A 19,172-nucleotide genomic window follows, 5' to 3' on the forward strand; every position below is an offset into this window, starting at 1 on the left:
CTGAGCCAGGCTGCCCAAGACCTGAGTGTGCATTCCCCATCACCAAGGATCAAACCTGTCAGGGTGCCGCTGGGGGCTGTGTCCAAGCCACCATCCCCGCCCTCAAGGGACTTCCAGCAGAAGGAGGGAAAAGAACCAAAGAGCCAGGTGCTGCAGCATGCCGTTGCACCCCCACCCATAGACGGGGGGGGGGTGCGGGGGGGCTCTTGAGCGGGGCGAAGGGGGCTAAATCAGGGAGGGTTCCTCAAAGAGATGGTTCTCAAAGGGTAGGAGAGGGGGAGCTCTGACCTTCTGTCACCCTTTCCCCAAGCACCCTCAGGAGGATCCTCTAAGCTGGATCAATAGTCTAGGGTTTTGAGAATTTTTGAGGCAAGTGCTCTATAAAAGTAGAAATCTTCTAGCCACTAATGCATTTCTCAAGCACTTTTTCTGTCCGGGGTGTAGAACCCTCCTGATGTTCTTTAGAGGAAAGCTGAGGGTGGAGGGAGGGAATCACAGAGCGGGGGAGGTTCTAATCCTGGCTTTAAGACACACTTTCTCTGTGACCTTGGGCTATGCATTCTACCTCTCTGGGCCCTGGTTCTTCATCTGTGAAATGCAAGTGTGTCTCCTAAGGCTCCTTTGGGCTCTCAGCAGGGTGAGCAGTGAGGCAGTGGGGAAGGTGGAGGGCACTGGGGACACGGGATCTAAAGATACCCAGAGAGCTCTGTCTCCTCCCCTCCCCCTTCTCTGGGCAGGGGTCACTTGCTTTCCCTTTGGCTCACCTCCTCTCTCACCTCAGCCTCCTGTTCTGAGAAACATGAGCCCTGCTGTAAAAATAAAGTGGACAGGCGTGGATGCCTGGCCCTGCTGATCTAGTGTCCAGGACCTCCTGGGGGAAGGAGAGGGCGGGCCTGGAGATGGGAAGAGATTTAGCGTTTTTTTTTTTTTTGGCCACAGACCTCTTTGAGAATGAGAACTAAAATGGACCGCGGGCTTACTCTCTGTCTAGCACTCTGCTAAGCATTTTTACATGCAATGATATCTCATTCGGTCTTCATAGCCGGGTCCACTTCTGAAGCTTGTGAGGCCTGGAGAAAGTGTACAAATGGAAATTACCCATGTGCCTAAATATAAGTCATAAGTCAAGATAACAAAGTATTATCTAACATTAAAAAAAAAGATAACAGTGTTAAAGCTTATCTATTATCCTCTGACTTGGTTACTTTTCCTTGACCTTAATTTGAAGACCAGGTCCAAAAAGCACTCTCTGGCCCACGCTCATGCAAGCCTGAGAACGGTCCACCTGTGTGTCAACTTCTAGCCACTCCCCAGCCCCTGCAAAAAGCTGCACCTTGCCCACTGCCTGGGTGCACGTTGGGCAGGCTCTTGGGAGGAGGGGCCTGGGGAAGAGGCTGGCTCAGGGTTGAGTCATCTGAGCAGGGAACTCCAGGGTCCTGGATCCCCAGAGGCTGGTCTAGAAGAGGGAGGTGCATGGACCACCCTCCCTTTCTGCCCCATGGGACCCCCTTTTCCAGGGGGTAGATTATTGCCAGAGGAGGGCCAGAGGGAGGCCTTGAAAGCTCAGGAGCCCAGGGCCCCTCCCTGTGTCCAGCCTAAGTGTGGCATTGTTCTTAACAATCTCACGAGGTAAGTATCATTCCTTTCACCAGAGTACAGATGAGGCTTCTGCAGAAGATTGCATAACTTGCTCAAGGTCGTGCAGCAATAGATGCTGGAGCTGGGATTCGCCTCCCCAGCGCCTAACCCCAGAGCTACTGCAACATTGTCACAGCTACACGCAGGAACGTCAATGGGCCTCTCTTCTGCAAAAACAGACATTCAGCATTGCCCAGCCATCCTCAGGGTTGATCTCTTTGAAGCCCACCAGGGGCCCCAGGTTAAGAAGGCGGGGCCGCTGGTGAGACATTGGTGGGGCTGTAGCAGGGGTCAGGCCATGAAGTGGGAGAGGTTTTCGAGTTTGAACCAGCCTCCAGACATCCAAGGGGTGGAGGACCAGGGAGGCAGACAGGATCTGTGACGGGGGCGGGGGGGGGGGGCGGGGGGTCTGGATGGTTGGCAAGGGGCTGCTGAGGAGGATAGAGGGAGGATAGCAGACATTTGCTACCAAACCACCCCAAATAGCACTTCTCACTTTCCCCTCAAGGTTAGATAAGGATTGCTGGTTAGCAGTCTCACTGCCGCCCTCAGACCTGGCTGTAAACCCCAAGCAGGGAGGCCTGCCCTGGGCTCCTTCACCCCCCAACCCAAAAGGGAGGCCCAGGGAATCTCTTGGAGGAGGGTGAAAGGGCAGGGTCTAGGGGGCACAGCCTAGGTGGGAGAAATGAGAAGTAGGGGTGCGGCGGGAGGGTGTAGCGGGACGCAGATAGGGAGTGTCTGGCCTGATTCCCTAGCTGGGAGCATCACGATTTCCAAGGAGTCCACGAAGAAATGGGAGAGGTTGGCGGGCGGTGGGCGGGGGCAGTTTGCAACTGGAAGCTCTGTTCCCGGAGCCCCGAGCCGCGGGGGCGAAGGCAGCGGGCCGCAGGCGGGGGCTGTGTGTGTGTGTGTGTGGGGGGGTGTCCGCAGTGGGCAAGCCCGCACCCTCTCATCCGCTGCAGCGCGGCCAGCCGCGGACGTTCGAGTGGTCCCTTTGCGGCCCCGGGAGAGGGAGTCGCTACCCCCCTCGTGGTCCCCAAAGCAGAACAACACAGCCTTCCAACACCCGAAGAGCATCTACTCCTCCCGAAACTATCCTCCAAATTGGCAGCTCAGCGCCTGGGATGCTGCGGGCGGCTGCGGGTGGCCCTGCAGTGCCAAGCCGCAGCCGCCCAGCCCGAGCTGGCCAGGGAGTGGGGTGCCCGGCCTGCTCCCGGGGCTCCCGGGGGCCGCGAGGCGGGGCGCGCCGGGCGGGGTGCGCAGCGGGCGGGGGCGCCCCGGGCTCCGCGGCGGCCCCCGCCCCTCCTGCGGCTGGAGCGCTTCCAGAGCAGAGGCGCAGCGCCGCTCTCCTCTGCGCTCGCTCTTCGGTGCTCCTGCCCGTCGCCGTCGTCCTCCACTCGCTCCTCCTTCTCCGGCCGGTGCCCTCCACCGCCGCTCCCGCAGCCGGCTCCACCTCTCCCTCCCTCCCCCGGCTCTTGCGCTCTCCCCGCTAACTTTCCCGAGCCCCGACCCGCGGCGCAGAGCTCCCCGCGGCTTCGCCGCCCACTGCAGACCGCGGGCTGCCGGCCGCTGCGCCCCGTACCCTATCCCCGCGCCCCTGGCGCGCTCCGGAGACAACGCGACCATGCCCGGGGCCGGGGGCCGAGGCGCAGCCCGGGCGAGATGGCTGGGCACCGGGCTTTTGGGTAAGGCAGCCCCGGCTTGACCCCTTCTCCTCTTTCTCCACCCTCCCCCGCCCCCGCCCGGGGAGGGGACACTTAGAAGAGAGGTGCCTCGGACCCGGTGGGCTTTGGAGTGCGGCATGGTGCCGAACGAGCACCGCGGCCACCAGTTTCTTGCCCGCCGCCCGGCTGGGACGGCGGTGCTCCCTGGGGACCGCGCGCGTCCCCGGCCCCAGCGGAGGCAGCCCCGTGATTAGTTCTTCGCTGTCTCGGGCGCCTTCAGCTCCAGGTTCCTGGAGCTGCCTCTCGGGGCTGCAGCACGGGTCTCCCGGGTTCTGAGGTTTAGGCATGTTGGGGGAGGGTGTCTGTGCCCTGGGTGGAGGGGACGCCAGGGGGTCGCACGTACGAGTGTTGGGACGGTGGTTTCTAACCCCAGCCCAGAGCTGTTTCCAACTTGGATGCTTGTTGCCCAGGCATCGGGCATGCACCAATTGGAGGGGGTGGGGAGGGGTGCGCGGAGGGGGGGTGGAGGGGGCTTCCCCTTCCTCCTGGGCCCTTTTTCTGTTTGTCTCCTTTGCCCTCTATCTCCTCCGGTGCCCACTGTCTTCCCTGAGGCTCCACACCAAGGACTGGAGAGGGTTGGAGGCACTTGGAGGATCGCTCAAGCCCCCTTTTGGAAAGGATCTTGTCTCTCTTCTTACAAAGAGGTTCCACAGGGAGGCCCTGTTTAACTTGCTCTCAGCTCTTCATTTTTGGGATGAATATGAAGACTGAGGAGATATATCCAGAGGCCACAGAAGGAACAGAGTCTTAATATCTATTAATATGTACATGATGGTTTTGAGTGACGAGCTCCAAGAGATTAGAGAATAATATTAGTCCAGAATATAATCTCATAAACCATAGCTGGATTTCAATGTAAGCTGACTCCATCTCGGCACCTGCATGTCTTCCTGTTTATATTTGTCAGATTTGGCTTTTGGCAGCTCCCCTCATCCGGCTGGGCACATGATGTAGGCATTTGTAGGCTGCAAACAGGGAGACGGAGCTTATAAGGGCAGTGGCTGCTGTTTCTGCAGATGTAAATAAATTGTATGCAGACCCGCCATGTTGGGCACATGGTAGTGGAGGGGGATAGAGTGTTTCTCTCACTCAGGAGCCACTGATTTAGTTACATGCCCACAGCTAGAGAGGGGACACTGGTGTTTTCTCCTGTCCTTTTGGCACAGAGGTGTGCTCGTTTCACAGTGACCTCATGAGGCTGGTGCCTCCTTGAGGTCTAAGGTGCCTCTTCACGGGGGCGGGCAGAGTACCGCTGCATGCCCGCTCCCCCCGTCCCATCTCTGATCAGCTCAGGTTCCCACTGTAACCATGGCTTGGGTAGGGCTCACTGGGGACTTCACATGCATGCAGTCATTAATCCGGCCCACTTATCAACACCTCTGACTTCCCTTCTGCCTACTGCCCAGTTGGGTGGTGGGATGCCAGTGCCTGGGCCATTAGAATATTCACAGAACCACAGTGGGAAACCACACTATACACTGGGGGAGGACTGTGGGCAGAGTCTCGGTACTTTTCTCCAGGGGGGATCCCCCACCTCCTTCAAGGACTGTTCAGCTGGATAGACCGGGTAGGAGCAGGAGTCCATTGGAGCAGGTTTGGACAAGTCCCTGAGCTACCCTCCGGGAGCCCAGGAAAGAGCAGATTTCTAGGTGGGAGACTTGCAGGCCCCAGAACTGGTCCTGCCTACACTGCTCCCTACCCCTCTGGTTTGCAGAGGGAATACCACCAGGGGCCCTCTTTGGACCTTGCCCAGGTGGCCATTGCTGAGCCCGTGCAGGGGGCATTGCTTTGAGCTTGGGACACAGATGCCATCCTTGCTCTCAGTCCGGTTGGGGAGATGCAGAGGCGACTGGTCAGTCAACTGGAGAAGCTCCCTGGTAGCATCAGAGCTGGCAGGAAGTCTGGAAACCATATCACAGAGCTCCCCGAAGGATGAGGAACCAGGGTCCAGAGAGGGAAGCTGACTCGCCCAACATGGCCAATCGATGGTCAAGTGGGACAGAATCCAGGTCTCCTGGGCTCTGTCAGGCTGACTTGCCTCCCAGTTGACTAAAGTTGGCTGAGAGGGAAGGTTAGCAGGATTGTGCAGATGAGCAGAGGGAGGGGTGAGGCATGCAGGTATAGAGGCTTGGGGGCCCAGACAAATGTGGAGACTGGGTACAGAGCAGTAGGCTTCTAGGGGTCCTCCACCCCCCAGTCCCTTGGCCTCATGTCAAACTCAGTCTAACAGACTGAGACTACAGATTTCTCCTAACCTCCCAAGATACCCTCTCTTCAGTGGAGAAGAGTTTCCAAGGTTGCATTATTGCAGCTGAGGTTTCTGTGGGTGCCAGTCCCTTCCTGAGCTTGTAACCGGTAATATATCTGTCCTGCCCACCCCTTCCTTGTTCCCTGATTTGCTTAATTGCTGTGATCTGTGTTTAATTATCACTTGTGAGGGCACCATGTTGGGCAACCCTCTTTCCCTTGGTATGTATTTATTAAGGGCTTGTCTAATGAGAACACAATTAAGGAGAGAGTGCTCAGACTGGCTCAGAGAAAAGGAAAGGAAAGGGGAGGTCAGGAGTTCACGAAGAAGAGCGCAGGAAAGGGGAAACCTGGGGGGGGGATGCCCCATGTTTGAATCTGGCCCCGTGATTGTTTTTTTTTTTCTGGAGATGTTGGCCTGTGGGGTATCCCAAAGCCCTTCTGCCTGTCCGCCCCCTGCTGGGATCTGTGTGAAAGGTGGACCCCCTGGGCACAGATTCTTCCACCTCGCCCTCTTGCTGAGAGTGTGGGGATCCCTGCGTAAAGCAACGCACCCATTCTGTGGCTTGCAAGAGCAGGGCCAGGCACACTGTTTGGGCTTGTTGGCAAAGCTGGTTTTGTTGAGCATTCGGTAGTCTCTCAGGGGCACGCTTCCGTCTCAGCAAAGCTCCTGGGGGTGGGCGGGAAGTAGGCAGGTTGCCTAGGGAGAGGGAGCTGAAATCTTTCCTTTGTCTCTGGGCCCAGGGGCCTTGGCTGGCCCAGCCCTGCCTCCCACAGCCCCCAGAGCCTGCACCCCAGGAGGGGTCTTGTCCCGCTGCCTCGGCCCACTTTCTGCCTCTCAGCTCTAACTTTGAGCCTGTCTGACTCCCCTGGGGCCAGAGAGTATCAGCTTCCTTATTACAGTCAGCCTGTTTCCGCCTGCCATGCCAGGCAAGCCCTTGGAGCTAAACTTAGAGTCCGGGCCACCTTGCCCCTCTTTCCTCCCTCCCCTCAGTGTGTGTGTGTGTGTGTGTGTGTGTGTGTGTGTGTGTGTGTGTGTGTGTGTGTGACTGATCCTGGGATGTGGGAAAAGGTGGCAGACCATTTCCTGCCTCGGCATTTGCCTTGGAATGTCTGCTGGGTCCCGAAGATTCTGGCTGGTGTGAATATTTAATAATAGGATTTGCACATGCTGAGTACTTTTATTACTTTAGTAAAACTTGGGAGTGCCGAGTCAGTCCTCAGACAAACCCCTGAAGGGAGGATGGGAGGGGGGGCGAAGGCTTCAGAGAGTTGCCAGCTAGCTGGTTAGGGCCTTTCAGTGAGCCAAGGCAAAGCTCTGGGGCTCAGAGTGGAATTCCACAGGATTCATGGGGACTTGTTCATCAATCCCATGAAGCCAGAAAGAGGCCCCTAATCCCAGATACACATGTGCACTCACTGAAATTCTAAACAGTTGAAATTCTAAGCAGCTTCTTTACTCCAGGGAAACGGCGTGGGAAGAAAGACCTCCATGAGGCGGTACAGGGTGGGAGTACAAAATGTGTGAATGGCCCGAGACATTCTCAGCTGACACTGGTCATTAAGCAAGGGGTGCCCTGGTTACTTCCAGACCTGTGATGAAGGCCAGACCTATCCCCTTCCCTCCTTCCAAACACCATCCTCCTCTACCTGCAGGGTGCCTCGGTCAGAGCGATGGGCTCACTGAAGCCCCTCTTGTGTTTTGTAAGCTTGTGTTTTGGCTTTATACCAAGCTCAGGAGATAGGAAAGACAACCATCCTAGTTTTGGGGGCATTCGGGCAGGATGTGGCATCCCTGACTTTCCCAAGTTCAGCAGGCAGAGCGGGGGGCCTACCTTGCACCTGCTGACCAGCCTGCTTCTGGCCTGGCCATCCTTTTGAAGCTCTCCTCTGGGGGCCTCTAGTGGATCAACACCTGCCCTTGCTCCCTCCTCTCCCCCTAGCATAGTCTCACAGATGAGAGAGCATGGGAAACAGGTCCCCCGGGGCTTTCCTCTGCCCAAGCCTCTCAGACATCGTGGACAAGGCTTCCAGATTGCTGGGAGGATGTGCAGTGCGGAGGCCGGGCTTGCCCGCCCTCTCTGATGCCTTAACTTGGGCAGGGCTCTGGACTTTTCCGTGACCGCCTCTGTGCCTTTCCTTTGTCCCCTCCAGGCTATGGTGAGAATTGGTGGTGTTTCACTGTGGGAGTCCTGAGTGTACTAGTTAAGTCATCCACACAGGCACACACTAATCAGGAGAAATGTGCATTGTCATGAGCTGGACCTTAAAGAAGTAGTCTGTCCTCTGTTCTGGACTGTTCTTTTGCTCTTTTTTTGCTTCTACCTATTTAAAGCAGTTTGAAAGATTTTACTTTTGGTGTGTCTCTTTGGTGCTCTTGGATATCCCTTTCTAGCTAGGGTCAGGGAGGTGATTTGACCCCTGACTTGAGTTCCCCAATCTGCCCCAAGAGCCAGGTTTCTGGGCAAGGGGCACCAGTGAGTGCCAGAGGCTGGAGCTATGGTGCTCCTTGGAGCTTGGGCCCCCGAGGGAGGCCTGTGGTTATCAGGAAGCTTCTCCTGGGGCCTTTCCTGTTATAGCTCCGTACTCTGTTCCTTAGTTTGGAGGAACAATGAGGGTGGGAAGCAGAGCCGGGGTCTCCTACATCATCTAGGCTGGAGGGTGGACTCTCCTGTCTGGCCCCTGTCCCTAGACCTCTGGGGGAGGTGTGCTGCAGGACAGGAGCAGAGGTAAAAGGCAAGCCAGGAGTGCTAGGCAGAGCTAGCCTCGACAGTGCAAATGCGACTTATTCCACTCACTGGGGGTGTGTGGCCTTGAGCAAGTTAATTTCTCTGAGCGTCTTTCTTCATTTTGTACATTGAGGATAAAAATAATAACCACCTCACAGGATTAGTATGAGGATTGAGACAGTGTATATAAAATACCTGTCCTCTCTTAGAGGAAGTGCTCAGTCCCAGCTTCACCATTTACTCTGTGGCCCTGGGTGAGTTACTTAACCTCTCGGAGCCTCAATTTCATCATTGTAAGATGAGAAAAATTTACGCCTACCTCTTGGTGTTCTAATAAAAGTTGGCGTTCATATGTGTAAACCGTCTAGCGCAGTGGTCCTCAGAGTGTTGCCCCTGACCCCAGCATTCCCTGGCAACCTTTAGAAATGCGAGTTCCCAGGCTCTAGACCTACTGAATCAGAAATTCTAGAGGTAGGGCCAAGCTGTCTGTTGCCCTCCAGGTGAATCTGATGGTCTCTCAAATTGGAATGCCACTGCTCTAGAACATTTCCTGGCACCTAAGAGCCCATCAGAGAGTGAGGGCTAACTTCTCAGCCCTGATGGGAACCTTGGTGGGCAAGTCCTGCTATACTAGGATGTAAGAGAGGATTTTTTTTGCTTTGGGGCTTTGGAATGCTAGAAATGTTTCTTGTTGACCTTAGGCAAGTCACTTAACCTCTCTGTGCTCTGTTGTCTCATCTGCAATAGGGACCTATAATAGTATGTCACTCAGAGGATGGGGGTGAGGATCAAATGGGCCTATCAGCTATTATGGCCGGTGGCAGGGTTCGTGATGGGTCACCGGAACACTGGGTGTTCTTTCTGACTTTTCGAGGTAAGAGCGCTCCACTTTGCCTTCAGAAGCTAGGGTGATGTGAAGAAGCTGAGGGGAGCCCCGAGGGCAGGAAGCAGGGCAGCCAGCTCTCCTCAGAGCCTTCTCTGTCATTTAAAAAGCACTGCTTAGGGGAGCAAAGCAAGAGGAAACTGGTTAGGGGCCATGAAGGGATCAAGGTAGACAAAAGAGGTCCTTCCTTGGGGGTGAGGATGGGAGAAAGAGCAAGGTTGTTGACCTTTAAAACAAAGATGACCCTGGCTGTCTTGGGAACAACACCAATTCTGGGGACTGCCTGCAGAGCCGAGAGCGGCCCTGGGCTGAGAGGGGGGCTTCGGGGGGCCCGGCCAGCACACCCAGTCGGCACAAGTGAGTCCTTGTAGCCCTGTCTGTACCGTGGGCATCAGTCTGGGGCCTCTAGCACTGGCATTCTGGGAACGCCTGGCTGGAGGTGCAAGTAGCTCAGAGCAGGTGCAGTCTGGGAGGAAACATCAGGGAAACTTTGGGACAGGAATTAGTGCAGCCACGTGGCTGTTCTCAACTGCCCACCAGCTCTTGAGTCAGACCTGGGTTCGGATTTCAAGAACCCCTAGAAGTTGTACAACTTTGGGCAAGGCATTTTGCTCTTCCGAGCCTCACGTTTCCCATCTGTAAAATGTAGGATTGCTAATACCCATCTTACGGGTGTGGGGTGGGAATGAAATGGGATTACCCACTTGCAGCCCGCGGCAAGTGGGCTCAGTAAGGGCTTCACTGGGAACCTGAGTAGGACTCTCTCTGAGACCTCAGGTGCCCCTTTCACCTCAGGGCAAGGACATCACCTGGGCATCTTATTCTGAGGCCCCTCCTGCCCTCGACGGTGAGGTACATTGGGGTCTCCTCCAGGACTCTGTAGGACAGGAGGAGGGCCAGGGCCCCTTACAAAGATTCATGAAGGCGGGGGGCGGGGTGGGGGTGGGGGTGTGGGGGGGTGGTGTGTGTCCCAGAGGCCAGGAGTGGAGACTGATGGTTTCCACTCGCCCAAGCGGTGGGGGTGGTAATGACGTTCTGGGGAGTGGGTGCGAGGGCAGTGGTGGGGTGGGGGTGCGGGTAGGGAAGGGGAAGAGCTGGGGAGGGGTGCGGAGGGCGCTCGAGGAACGTTCCCAGGACGTGGGCCGGAGAGGTGGCTGCGGGGTGTGGGCGCGGGCCGGGAGGGGCCAGCGGTCCTGCGCCCTCTCCCTGCTGCCGCTGCTCTCGGGCGTCCCTGTGGTCGGGAATCGGCCTCCGCCGGTGTCTCCCGCCCTCCCTCCCACTTTCTCTCCTACGATCGCGCTCGCCGCCGCCCGGTGCCGCCCCGTCCCATCCCGGCCTGGGCTCCCTCCTGGTCCCCGGGTCGCGGGCGGTGGCCAGAGGGCGTGGGACCCGGCCGGCCAGGCACGGCTGGGCGGGAGGTGGCCCTCCGCCTCTCCGCCCCTTGGGGCGGGTGGGAGGCCGCGGTGCAGTGTGGCGGGCTGCGTTTGCCCATTTTCTCTTCACCGCGAGGGACCTGGCTCCAGCCTCCCCGTCCCCATCCCACCCCACCCCCAATCCGGGAAATGTACCGGGGGGCCGCGCACCGTCCTAAGGGAAACTCCCACTGCAAACAGGCAGAGCCCGTCCGGCACTTGGGGTGGTGCGGGATGGCACTTGCGGGGACTGAGCCCGCGGGGTAGGGGCGCGGCCTGGCGGCAAGGGCCTCGTTTTCCTGGGTTGGGCTGACCTCTGGTGGTCATTCCGAGTGCCACACGGGCAGCTCCCTGGCCCAGGCCAAGGGGAGAAATCAGTTGGGGCGGGTGGCTCAGGCAGTGTTCTTTGGAGAGAACCGTCCTCCCGAAGTTGATACACAGGGTGACAGCGACCTCCCTGCCTGGCCACCACTCCTCCCTGCCCGAGTGTCCTCTTCCAGAGCTCCAGGCTGGAGATTCCGGTGGGGTTTTCTTAAGGGAGGTGGCGACTGTCACACAGGTCTCTTCCTGCTCCCGGTGTCCCTGTCGCTGGAGGTGTCTGTGGGAAAGGCCACCACCATCTATGCTGTCAATGGCACGGAGATCCTGCTGCCCTGCACCTTCTCCAGCTGCTTTGGCTTCCAAGACCTCCACTTCTGGTGGTCCTACAACACCAGTGATACCTTCAGGACTGTAAGTAGTGGGGGAAGGGACAGGACAGCTCAGACTCTCCCTAGCACCTTGCCCCTGCCTCCCGTTCCCCTGCTCTGGTCCCTTCTGGACTGACCTCACTGTGATGGTCCCCGGAATCCACCGTTTGTTATCCTTTCTCCTAGCATTCTTCCCAGAGCCTGTCCAGAAGGATCTAAGTGGGAGGGATGCTTAGATGGTATTGCCAGAATTTGGGGCTTGTTGGAGTTCTTGGCTAGAGTTCTTTGTCTGGTCTGAAGAAATGCCTGAACTTGGATTGCTTGTGTAAAAATAATTTAATTTAAAAAACAGGAGAGTGAAAGACCCTTGGAAGGCTTGGAGAAAAGAAATGGGAAGTGTTCAAACGGGAGAAGGGCTGGGGACCTGGCCCTAGCAAGAAGGGAGAGGAAGCTGGGGAAGAGAAAGCTTTTCTGCAGGAGCTTCGGCTGGGCTGTGGGTTGGAGGTGGGGATGCACCAGTCGACAGGTGTTCAGTGAGTACTCACTGTGCAGTCTCGTAGGGGACCCGAAGTGTACATAAGGAAGCCACAAGAGACCAACTCTGGATGTGACTAAACACTGGGCTCAGGGCCGTCGGTGGACAGTGCTGTAGGATGGATCCAGGTCTTTATGGAGGGCCAGAATTCAGATGGACAGGGGACAAGTTGTCAGCAAAGGCTGTGGGTGGTGGTGGTGGTGGTGACAGAGGGAAATGAGAGTGATAATTGCTGGAGCCATGATGTGAAAGGCTTTTATGAGGAAAAAGATAAAAGCTGTGCTATGTTCCAGGGAGATTTTAATGACAGAAAATGGGTTTAGCTTGAAGCAAGCGAAATTCAGGTTAGACAGGCAGTGCTATCGGCACTGGAAGGAAACCAGGTGGGGGGAGTACCTCTGGCGGTAGGCTCTCTCTGGCCCTGGACGGGGAGGCACCCAAGGACTGGGCTGGAGTGATGCCGTGACCCTTGAGGATGCTGATTCTTTCTTGGCCACCTCTTCCACATCCCCTTCCCCCCATAGCTCATAGACGGGACGGTGAAGAATGAAAAGTCTGACCCTAAGGTGAAGTTCAAAAATGATGATCGCATCACTCTGGAGGGCTCCACTAAGGAGAAGATGAATAACATTTCCATTCTACTGAGGAACCTGGAATTCAGCGACACAGGCAAATACACCTGTCATGTGCAGAACCCCAAGGAGAATAATTTTCAGCACCAGGCCACCATCTTCCTCCAAGTCGTCGATAAATGTAAGCAGTGGGGGCTGGGACGAGGGCAGTGGAGTGGGAAGCACGGCGGGGTACCCCACTCAGTGGGGTCAAATGACATTTCAGCCCAATGGCAAAATGGACCACATGGGTGTTTTCTTTTGCTTTATGCTTTCAAAAGTTACTGGAGTCACATCTGGAAGCTCGGATAATGTAGCTCCAATACGTGTTCTGCCACTGAATAGCTTATGATACACACTTAGCCCCTCTGAGCCTGGTTTTCCTCATCTGCAAAATCTGCATCATCCTAGGGTGCTCGCGAGAAGTAGGGACGGGACATAGGTTGGTTCGTGGTGGGCAAGTTCTCTGTGTGTGCGGATGATTACTACTCTTGTGTATCCCCCTCGCAACTGTTGATCGAATGCCCGGCATCACACCAAAAGTGACGTGAATGATCCCCAGTGTTCTTCCTTGAGGGATTTACAGTCTGGGGTAGGGCAGAAGACAGGTAAACAGAGGACTGACAGAGGGACAGAGATGTAGAGCCACAGGCAACTGAGATTGGTAAGAGTGGCTGCTCCCCTCTGGAGCTTCAACCCCAGCTGGGGATTGTCATCGGCCACAGGTAGGACAGGGGAGCAGTGAAGAAGCCTGTGGGGAGCAGCCAGGTGGTCACATGACCCCCAACACTAGAGGTGGTTAGAGAAGAGGCTGGAGGTGTTATGCTGGGCTTCCTGGACGGGGAGCCTGGAAGGCTAAGGAGGCATAGAAGTAGAGAAAAAAGGAAGGACCTGCTCTAGGGTCCTGCTTGTGCTGCATTTCTTGGGTGCCTGGGGGCTCACTGCTCTCCTGGATGAAGTGGGGTCCTTGGCGAGAGAGAGACGCCCGTGAGTTCACTGTTCGCTGTGCCGAAGGTGGAGCCGTAGGCCACCCAGGCAGCTCGCTCTGGGCCTGGAGCCGTCTGAGTCTAGGCTGTGTATGGCGTCACCTCTTCCTCTCTGTCTGGATGTCGTCTCACTTTGTGCCCAGCCTTTGCAGGAGGGAAGAGGAGGGGAAAGGAACCAACATTTATGGAGCATTTTGGGGTGCCAAGCACTGAGTTAGGCGCTGTACCTTACCTTCGCACCTTTGTCCCTCACACGTCCCTTTGAAGGGATCTTTTCTCCATTTTTATAGATTCCTTCATTCATCTCGTCAACAAATACTTGTTGAGCACCTACTTATGTGGCACCTATTAGGTGCATGAACAAGGTAGACAAATTCCTGCCCTTACGGAGATTTCCTTCTCATCAGGGGAGATATGCAGTAAACAAAACAAAGAAGAAAATGATGTTGTGTAAGAGAACATGGCTGGTGTTGTAGGGAAAAAGCAAAATGCGGAGGGAGAGAGGGGGTGCTAACAGTGTCACTAGGAAGGCCTCACTGAAAAGGTGACCTAGAATAAGGACATTTGAGGGAGCAATGAAGATGTCTTTGGGTAGATAGTCCAGGCAGAGGGAATAGCAAGTGCAAAGGCCCTGAGGCAGATACTTGAACATCAGTGAGGCCAGTGTGGCTGGAGCAGGGCGAATAGCAAGAAATGAGTCAGGTTAAGCCGTGTTGTGTGGGGCCTTGTTAGCCTAAGTAGATGGGAGCCACTGAAGAGCTCTGAGCAGAAGAGTTAACCCAGAAGAGGCTCTCTGCGGGGCCAAGAATAGACTATGAAGTGAGGAGTCCAGTTAGGAGGCTCCTACAAACATCCAGGCCGGGATGTCTTGAGCCAGTGTGGTACTGAGAGATCAGATTCTGGAGTTTTTAAGTTAGGGCCATTAGGATTCTCAGGTGGATTGAAAGTGGGGTTTGGAGAAGGAAGGGGTCAAGGATGACTCTAAGGATTTTGGTCAGAACAGCTGGAAGGATGGAGTTTTCTCAACAGAGGTGGGGAGATGGTAAGTGGAGCAGGTTCTGGAAGTTAGGAGTTCAGTTTTCTGATGAGGAAACCGAGGGAAAAGGTTTAAGTGGCCAGTTCAAGGTTACCAGCCCATTAGTGACCTCTGAGATCCTGTAGTTAAAACCCAGACGCCCTGGCTCCAAAGTTTTCCTGCCACATAGAAGTTGTTATAGGGAGATTCTTGATTTTTCCTGCGTGGACAAAGGAGGCCCAGAAAGAGGCAATGAAATTTTTTGTAAAGCATTTTCCATCATTTTTAAGTTTGAAAGCTTTTTTATTTTTTTTTAAGATTTTATTCATTTATTTGACAGAGAGAGAGAGACACATCGTGAGAGAGGGAACACAAGCAGGGGGAGCGGGAGAGGGAGAAGCAGGCTTCCCGCCGAGCAGGGAGCCCGATGCGGGGCTCGATCCCAGGACCCTGGGATCATGACCTGAGCCGAAGGCAGACGCCCAACGACTGAACCACCCAGGCGCCCCGAGAGGCAATGAAATTTTTAATGTGGCAGTTTGGGGGGCCAAGTCAAACTGTTAAGGGCCCTGAGTCTGAATTATTCCAGAACTGTGTGTCCGTGGGAGGGTATGTGTGTGGAGGGGGTGGGGGGGAAGGAGCTCTTTGTGTTGTGCCTTAGCCTGGCAGACGCCATGTTTCAGCTTCCGCTTCCTGCTGCAAGGCCTGGGGAGGGCCGGGGGGCTGGGTGGGAGTGGGCATGTCCCAGATGCCAGGGTTGGAGGGCTGTAGCCATCGGGCTGCCATTGTGCTGGGCTCCAGGCATCTCCTGCTCCCCTCGCCCACCCCCTTCTCTCCCTGCTCTGGCCATACAGTGGAAGAAGTGGACAACACGGTGACCCTCATCATCCTGGGAGTCGTGGGGGGGGTCATCGGGCTCCTCATCCTCATCCTGCTGGTCAAGAAGTTCATTGCCTTCATCATCAAGAAGACTCAGGAGAAGAAGTGAGTTGACTCCATTGCACGCTCCCGCCCTCCCACCGGCCCACCACCCACCCCCGTCTCGTGTTGTGGGTGCTCCCAGCATCATCTCATTCCACCGTCGTCTGCCCCCATCCGCCTTCATCCTCCCATCTGTCCGCTCATCCCATCCTCTCTTCCCACTCCTACTGCTCTTAGGAAACAGCCCGAGGGGCTCTGTCTTCCAGTCCTTCTTCCTCTCTCTCCCAGTACATATTTATTGAGCACACCGAGTTCCCTGAGTATATGAACTTGCTCTTCCTTATCCGGCTTCCTCATCCATCCCATTAGCTTCTCTCTTTCCATTTGTACCTCCCCAACCTAAGTCCTACCAAGGGATTTAGATGGCTTGTTTTTTTCATCATAGAAAAGACAAGATTCCATGTACAGAAACTCTAAAATGGGAAGACCCTTCTAGAGAGATGGGAGTCTTACTGTGAGATTCTGGAAGTTCACCTAGGGGAAACTAAAGAAAATCTAAAAAGGCGGATAGGGGCTCCCCAGAAGCCCCAGGGCCAGCTCAGGTTTGAGATAGACAGCTCTAAGGGGAAGGGGAGGGGAGATGGGGAGGTAGAGAGAGTACTCGCTCCAGGCCCAGAATTGCCAGAACTGTGTCAGGCTCCAGAGAAGCAGGAATGAATGTAAAAAGGTGTTTGGAAGTTGTATTTTTTTTTTTAAGATTTTATTTATTTATTTGAGAGAGAGAGAGAGAGAGAGAGAGAGAGTGCACGTATGAGTAGGGGGAAGGGCAGAGAGAGGGAGAAGCAGACTCCCCGCTGGGCAGGGAACTCAATTCGGGCTCGATCCCAGGACCCCAGGTCAGTCTGCATTCCACCCGAGCCGAAGGCAGACGCTCAACGGACTGAGCCACCCAGGCGCCTCTGGGAGTTGTATTATCAGCAGGAAAGATGAGAGGAGGCATTGGAGCCGAGAGGGGGACAGCGGCAAGGAGGTTCAAGGGGGAAGGGATGCTGCTCTGTTTCTGTTCCCATCATTCTGCTTTGTTGAGAAGAGGGAATTAGGCTGGAAACGACAAAAATTGTGCTGGTAAGAGGGGAGGGAAGCCGAAAGCAGGGGGATATTAAGGGGGCAGCCCAGGGGGTGGAGAGTGGGAGGCATTGGCGGAGATGAAGGATTCTGGGATTGTCTCCCTGCACTGTGGTCAGGGTTTTGGAGATTTTGAGAGGGGCCAGGGGCAGGGAGTTAGACCGGATTCTGTTTTTAACAACCAGTTTTGCTATTGATGGTTAGCAGATTGGAGAGCAGATTATTCACCCTGTGGTTTAAAAGCACCTAGAAAAGAAAACAGTGATCCTCGGGAGCCGCCGTGGCTCATCAAGGACAAGGCAGACCCAGCGTTTTCTTGCTAGGGCACTGGTGGCTCAGGAGATGGTTACGGATGATAACACCTCTTGTCATTCATCGAATGCCTACCACGCGTTAGGTACTCTGCCGGGTGTTTATATAATAGCCACAATTTTTATTTTACAGTTGAGCAAGGTGAGGTTCAGAGTGGTGACGGGGCTTGCCCAGGGCCACACAGCTAGAAAGTGATAGGTCTGAGATTAGCATCCTGACTGGTTTGGCTTCAAAGCTTTAACCACTTTCACCGTATCCTACTGATTTGGGGAGTATAGCCAGAGTTCATTCATTCCTTCTTTCATTTGATGGCTATTTTTGAGGTAGTGTGTGCAAGGCACCATACCAGGTGCTGTAGGAAATTCTGGAAGGAATGAGATTCTGCCCTTAAGTAAAGAAGACAGGGTGTGTATGCAAATAAGTGTAAGAAAAGGTAGAGCTAGGATGGGTGCGAGCAAAGAGGTGCAATAGAACGCTCCAGGCGTTCCGAAGAAGGTGGAATGCTAGGGAAGGGTTTTTGGCCAAAGGACGTTTGTGGTAGGCCTTGCAAGATGGATCTAATGTAAGCCCTGGGGAGGGTGAGGAGAAGGGCGTTGCAGAACTGCTGAGAGCAGAGGCAGAGAGTCTAGGAAGAGACATGTGTCTGGAGAACAAGGTGTTCTGTTGGTTGAGAGAGTAGGGGGAGCAGTGGTGGGGAAGGAGAGAACAGGCCTGCAGAGGGCATTGGGGGGAATCTCCCTGGGGACCTGGGAGTCCGGGTTGAGACTGGCTTTCTTCTTGGGTGCAGTGGAGCTCGTGAGGGCTTTCAGGGCCTGGCATGATCAGAGGGCTTTGGAAGAAAGGGTCTGGCCTTGGTGAGCGCAGGGCCTGGGTTGACTATACCTTAGGTATGGCGATCGATTGATCGATCGATCAATAGGTAGATCCATCTGAGTAGAGGTCTTTAGTGGTGTGCCACAGGGCTCTGCTTATTCATTGTTATTAAGATTTGAATTACGCCAGGAATGATATCAGGTTTTCAGGAACCTAGTGACTATGTTGGAGAGCAAAATTGGGATCTAGGAGGAGCTCAAAGGCTGGAGCTGTGGACTAAATTTTGCAAGACAAAATCGATGAGGACAAAATAGTAAGTCCTTCCTGAAGGCCTCAAAGCCGGCTACACAAGTCCAGGGTGAGGCTGAGATAGTTTAGCCACAGCGGCCGTGAAACAGGCTCGGAAGCTTTCCCGAGCAGAAAGCTCACAGTGATGTAGCCCCGGAGAGCCCTGCACAGCGTGGGTGCTGGCGGTGAGGTGGGCCATACTCACTCCGGAGCATGTCCCTCTCCCTGCAGTCAGGGTGGTGAACCTCCCCGGGGGGTGTCTTCCCAGGTAACCATCCCTCCTTCCTGCTGCTGTCTCCCCCGTCCTACCACACCCTGCCCACACCTGCCTTCCTTGCTGCCAAAACCTCTGTCGTGAGCACTCTCCTCCCTCCTGTCACAGCCAGCTCAGAGAGGAGGGGCCTCCTGGGGTCTGGGGGAGGAGCTCTTTGCCCTTGCACATACTACCTGCTGCCCGCACCCTTCCCCCTGGGTTGGCACAGCCTGGGAATTAACCTGGTTTCGCCTCCCCTGAGCACTGATCCCTGCGACTAGCCCCTGGTTGGTGCCCTTGCCTTCTGCCACGCTGGGACGACTAGGTGATGGTGGGTCTTGTGTCCTGTCTGCGTGCCAGGCACTGCTCTAGGTGCTCACTGATGCCTCACGGCACCCGCACGAAGAAGGTGTTATCGTCACATCTATTTTACAGATGAGGAAGCCGAGGCCCAGAGAGGTTGGGTGACTTGACCTCTTGCCACCTTTGGGAGAGGGCGCGGGCCTGGCCGCCGGGGCCCAGGCTCCTGTCCACAGTCGACCCCTTACTCTGGCCCCTCTCCTCCTCTCTCCCTCTCCAGGAAGGAGTGCCTCGTGAGTTCCTCAGGGAATGATAACACAGAGAATGGGTTGCCTGGCTCTAAGGCAGAAGAGAAACCACCAACCAAAGTGTGAGCCCCCCCTGGGGGCCAAGCAGCCGCTCGGGCCTCACCTGCTGATGAAGAACTGATGCTTGAGCCACGTCCGTGAACCACGTGCCTGAGACACCTGCTGCTTGGCTCCAACTGTAGTCTTTCTGGGGAGAAACTGGGGTCCTGCCTAGCCTGCCCGCTCCCTCCCAGCCAAGGCTCCCCAGGGATGAGGGGTGGCCAGGGGAGGGGGCCTGTGGAGAGTTCAGGAAAGGAAAGGAGGGCTGGGTGGTGTGGAGGGTGGGTCCCCTGATACCTGGGGGTCCCTGGGGTTTTCTTTAGTCTCCTCACCCTGTATGAGCA

The 19,172-nt window shown here is 55.5% G+C and overlaps 1 protein-coding gene across 1 annotated transcript; it reads left to right on the forward strand.

Annotated features, from left to right (window-relative positions):
• Positions 1–3,262: 3,262 nt before the first annotated feature.
• Positions 3,263–18,855, forward strand: SCN4B (sodium voltage-gated channel beta subunit 4). The gene is made up of 5 exons (XM_028105971.2): positions 3,263–3,323; positions 11,193–11,365; positions 12,382–12,610; positions 15,324–15,453; positions 18,762–18,855. Exons 1-5 carry the CDS (start codon positions 3,263–3,265, stop codon positions 18,853–18,855), a joined length of 687 nt encoding a protein of 228 aa, XP_027961772.1.
• The last annotated feature ends 317 nt before the right edge of the window (positions 18,856–19,172 follow it).

This window comes from Eumetopias jubatus, unplaced genomic scaffold (genome assembly GCF_037043125.1).
Source record: "Eumetopias jubatus isolate StellerSeaLion01/CBP00866 unplaced genomic scaffold, mEumJub1_p1.0 scaffold_13, whole genome shotgun sequence".
NCBI classification, from domain to species: Eukaryota; Metazoa; Chordata; class Mammalia; order Carnivora; family Otariidae; genus Eumetopias; species Eumetopias jubatus.

Bases quoted from the DNA above. Each gene is read 5' to 3' on its own strand.
- SCN4B (XM_028105971.2), top strand. From the start codon at position 3,263: ATGCCCGGGGCCGGGGGCCGAGGCGCAGCCCGGGCGAGATGGCTGGGC. The intron at 11,366-12,381 runs GTAAGTAGTGGG...TTCCCCCCATAG, and splicing joins CCAGTGATACCTTCAGGACT to CTCATAGACGGGACGGTGAA. The intron at 15,454-18,761 runs GTGAGTTGACTC...CTCCCTCTCCAG, and splicing joins AAGAAGACTCAGGAGAAGAA to GAAGGAGTGCCTCGTGAGTT.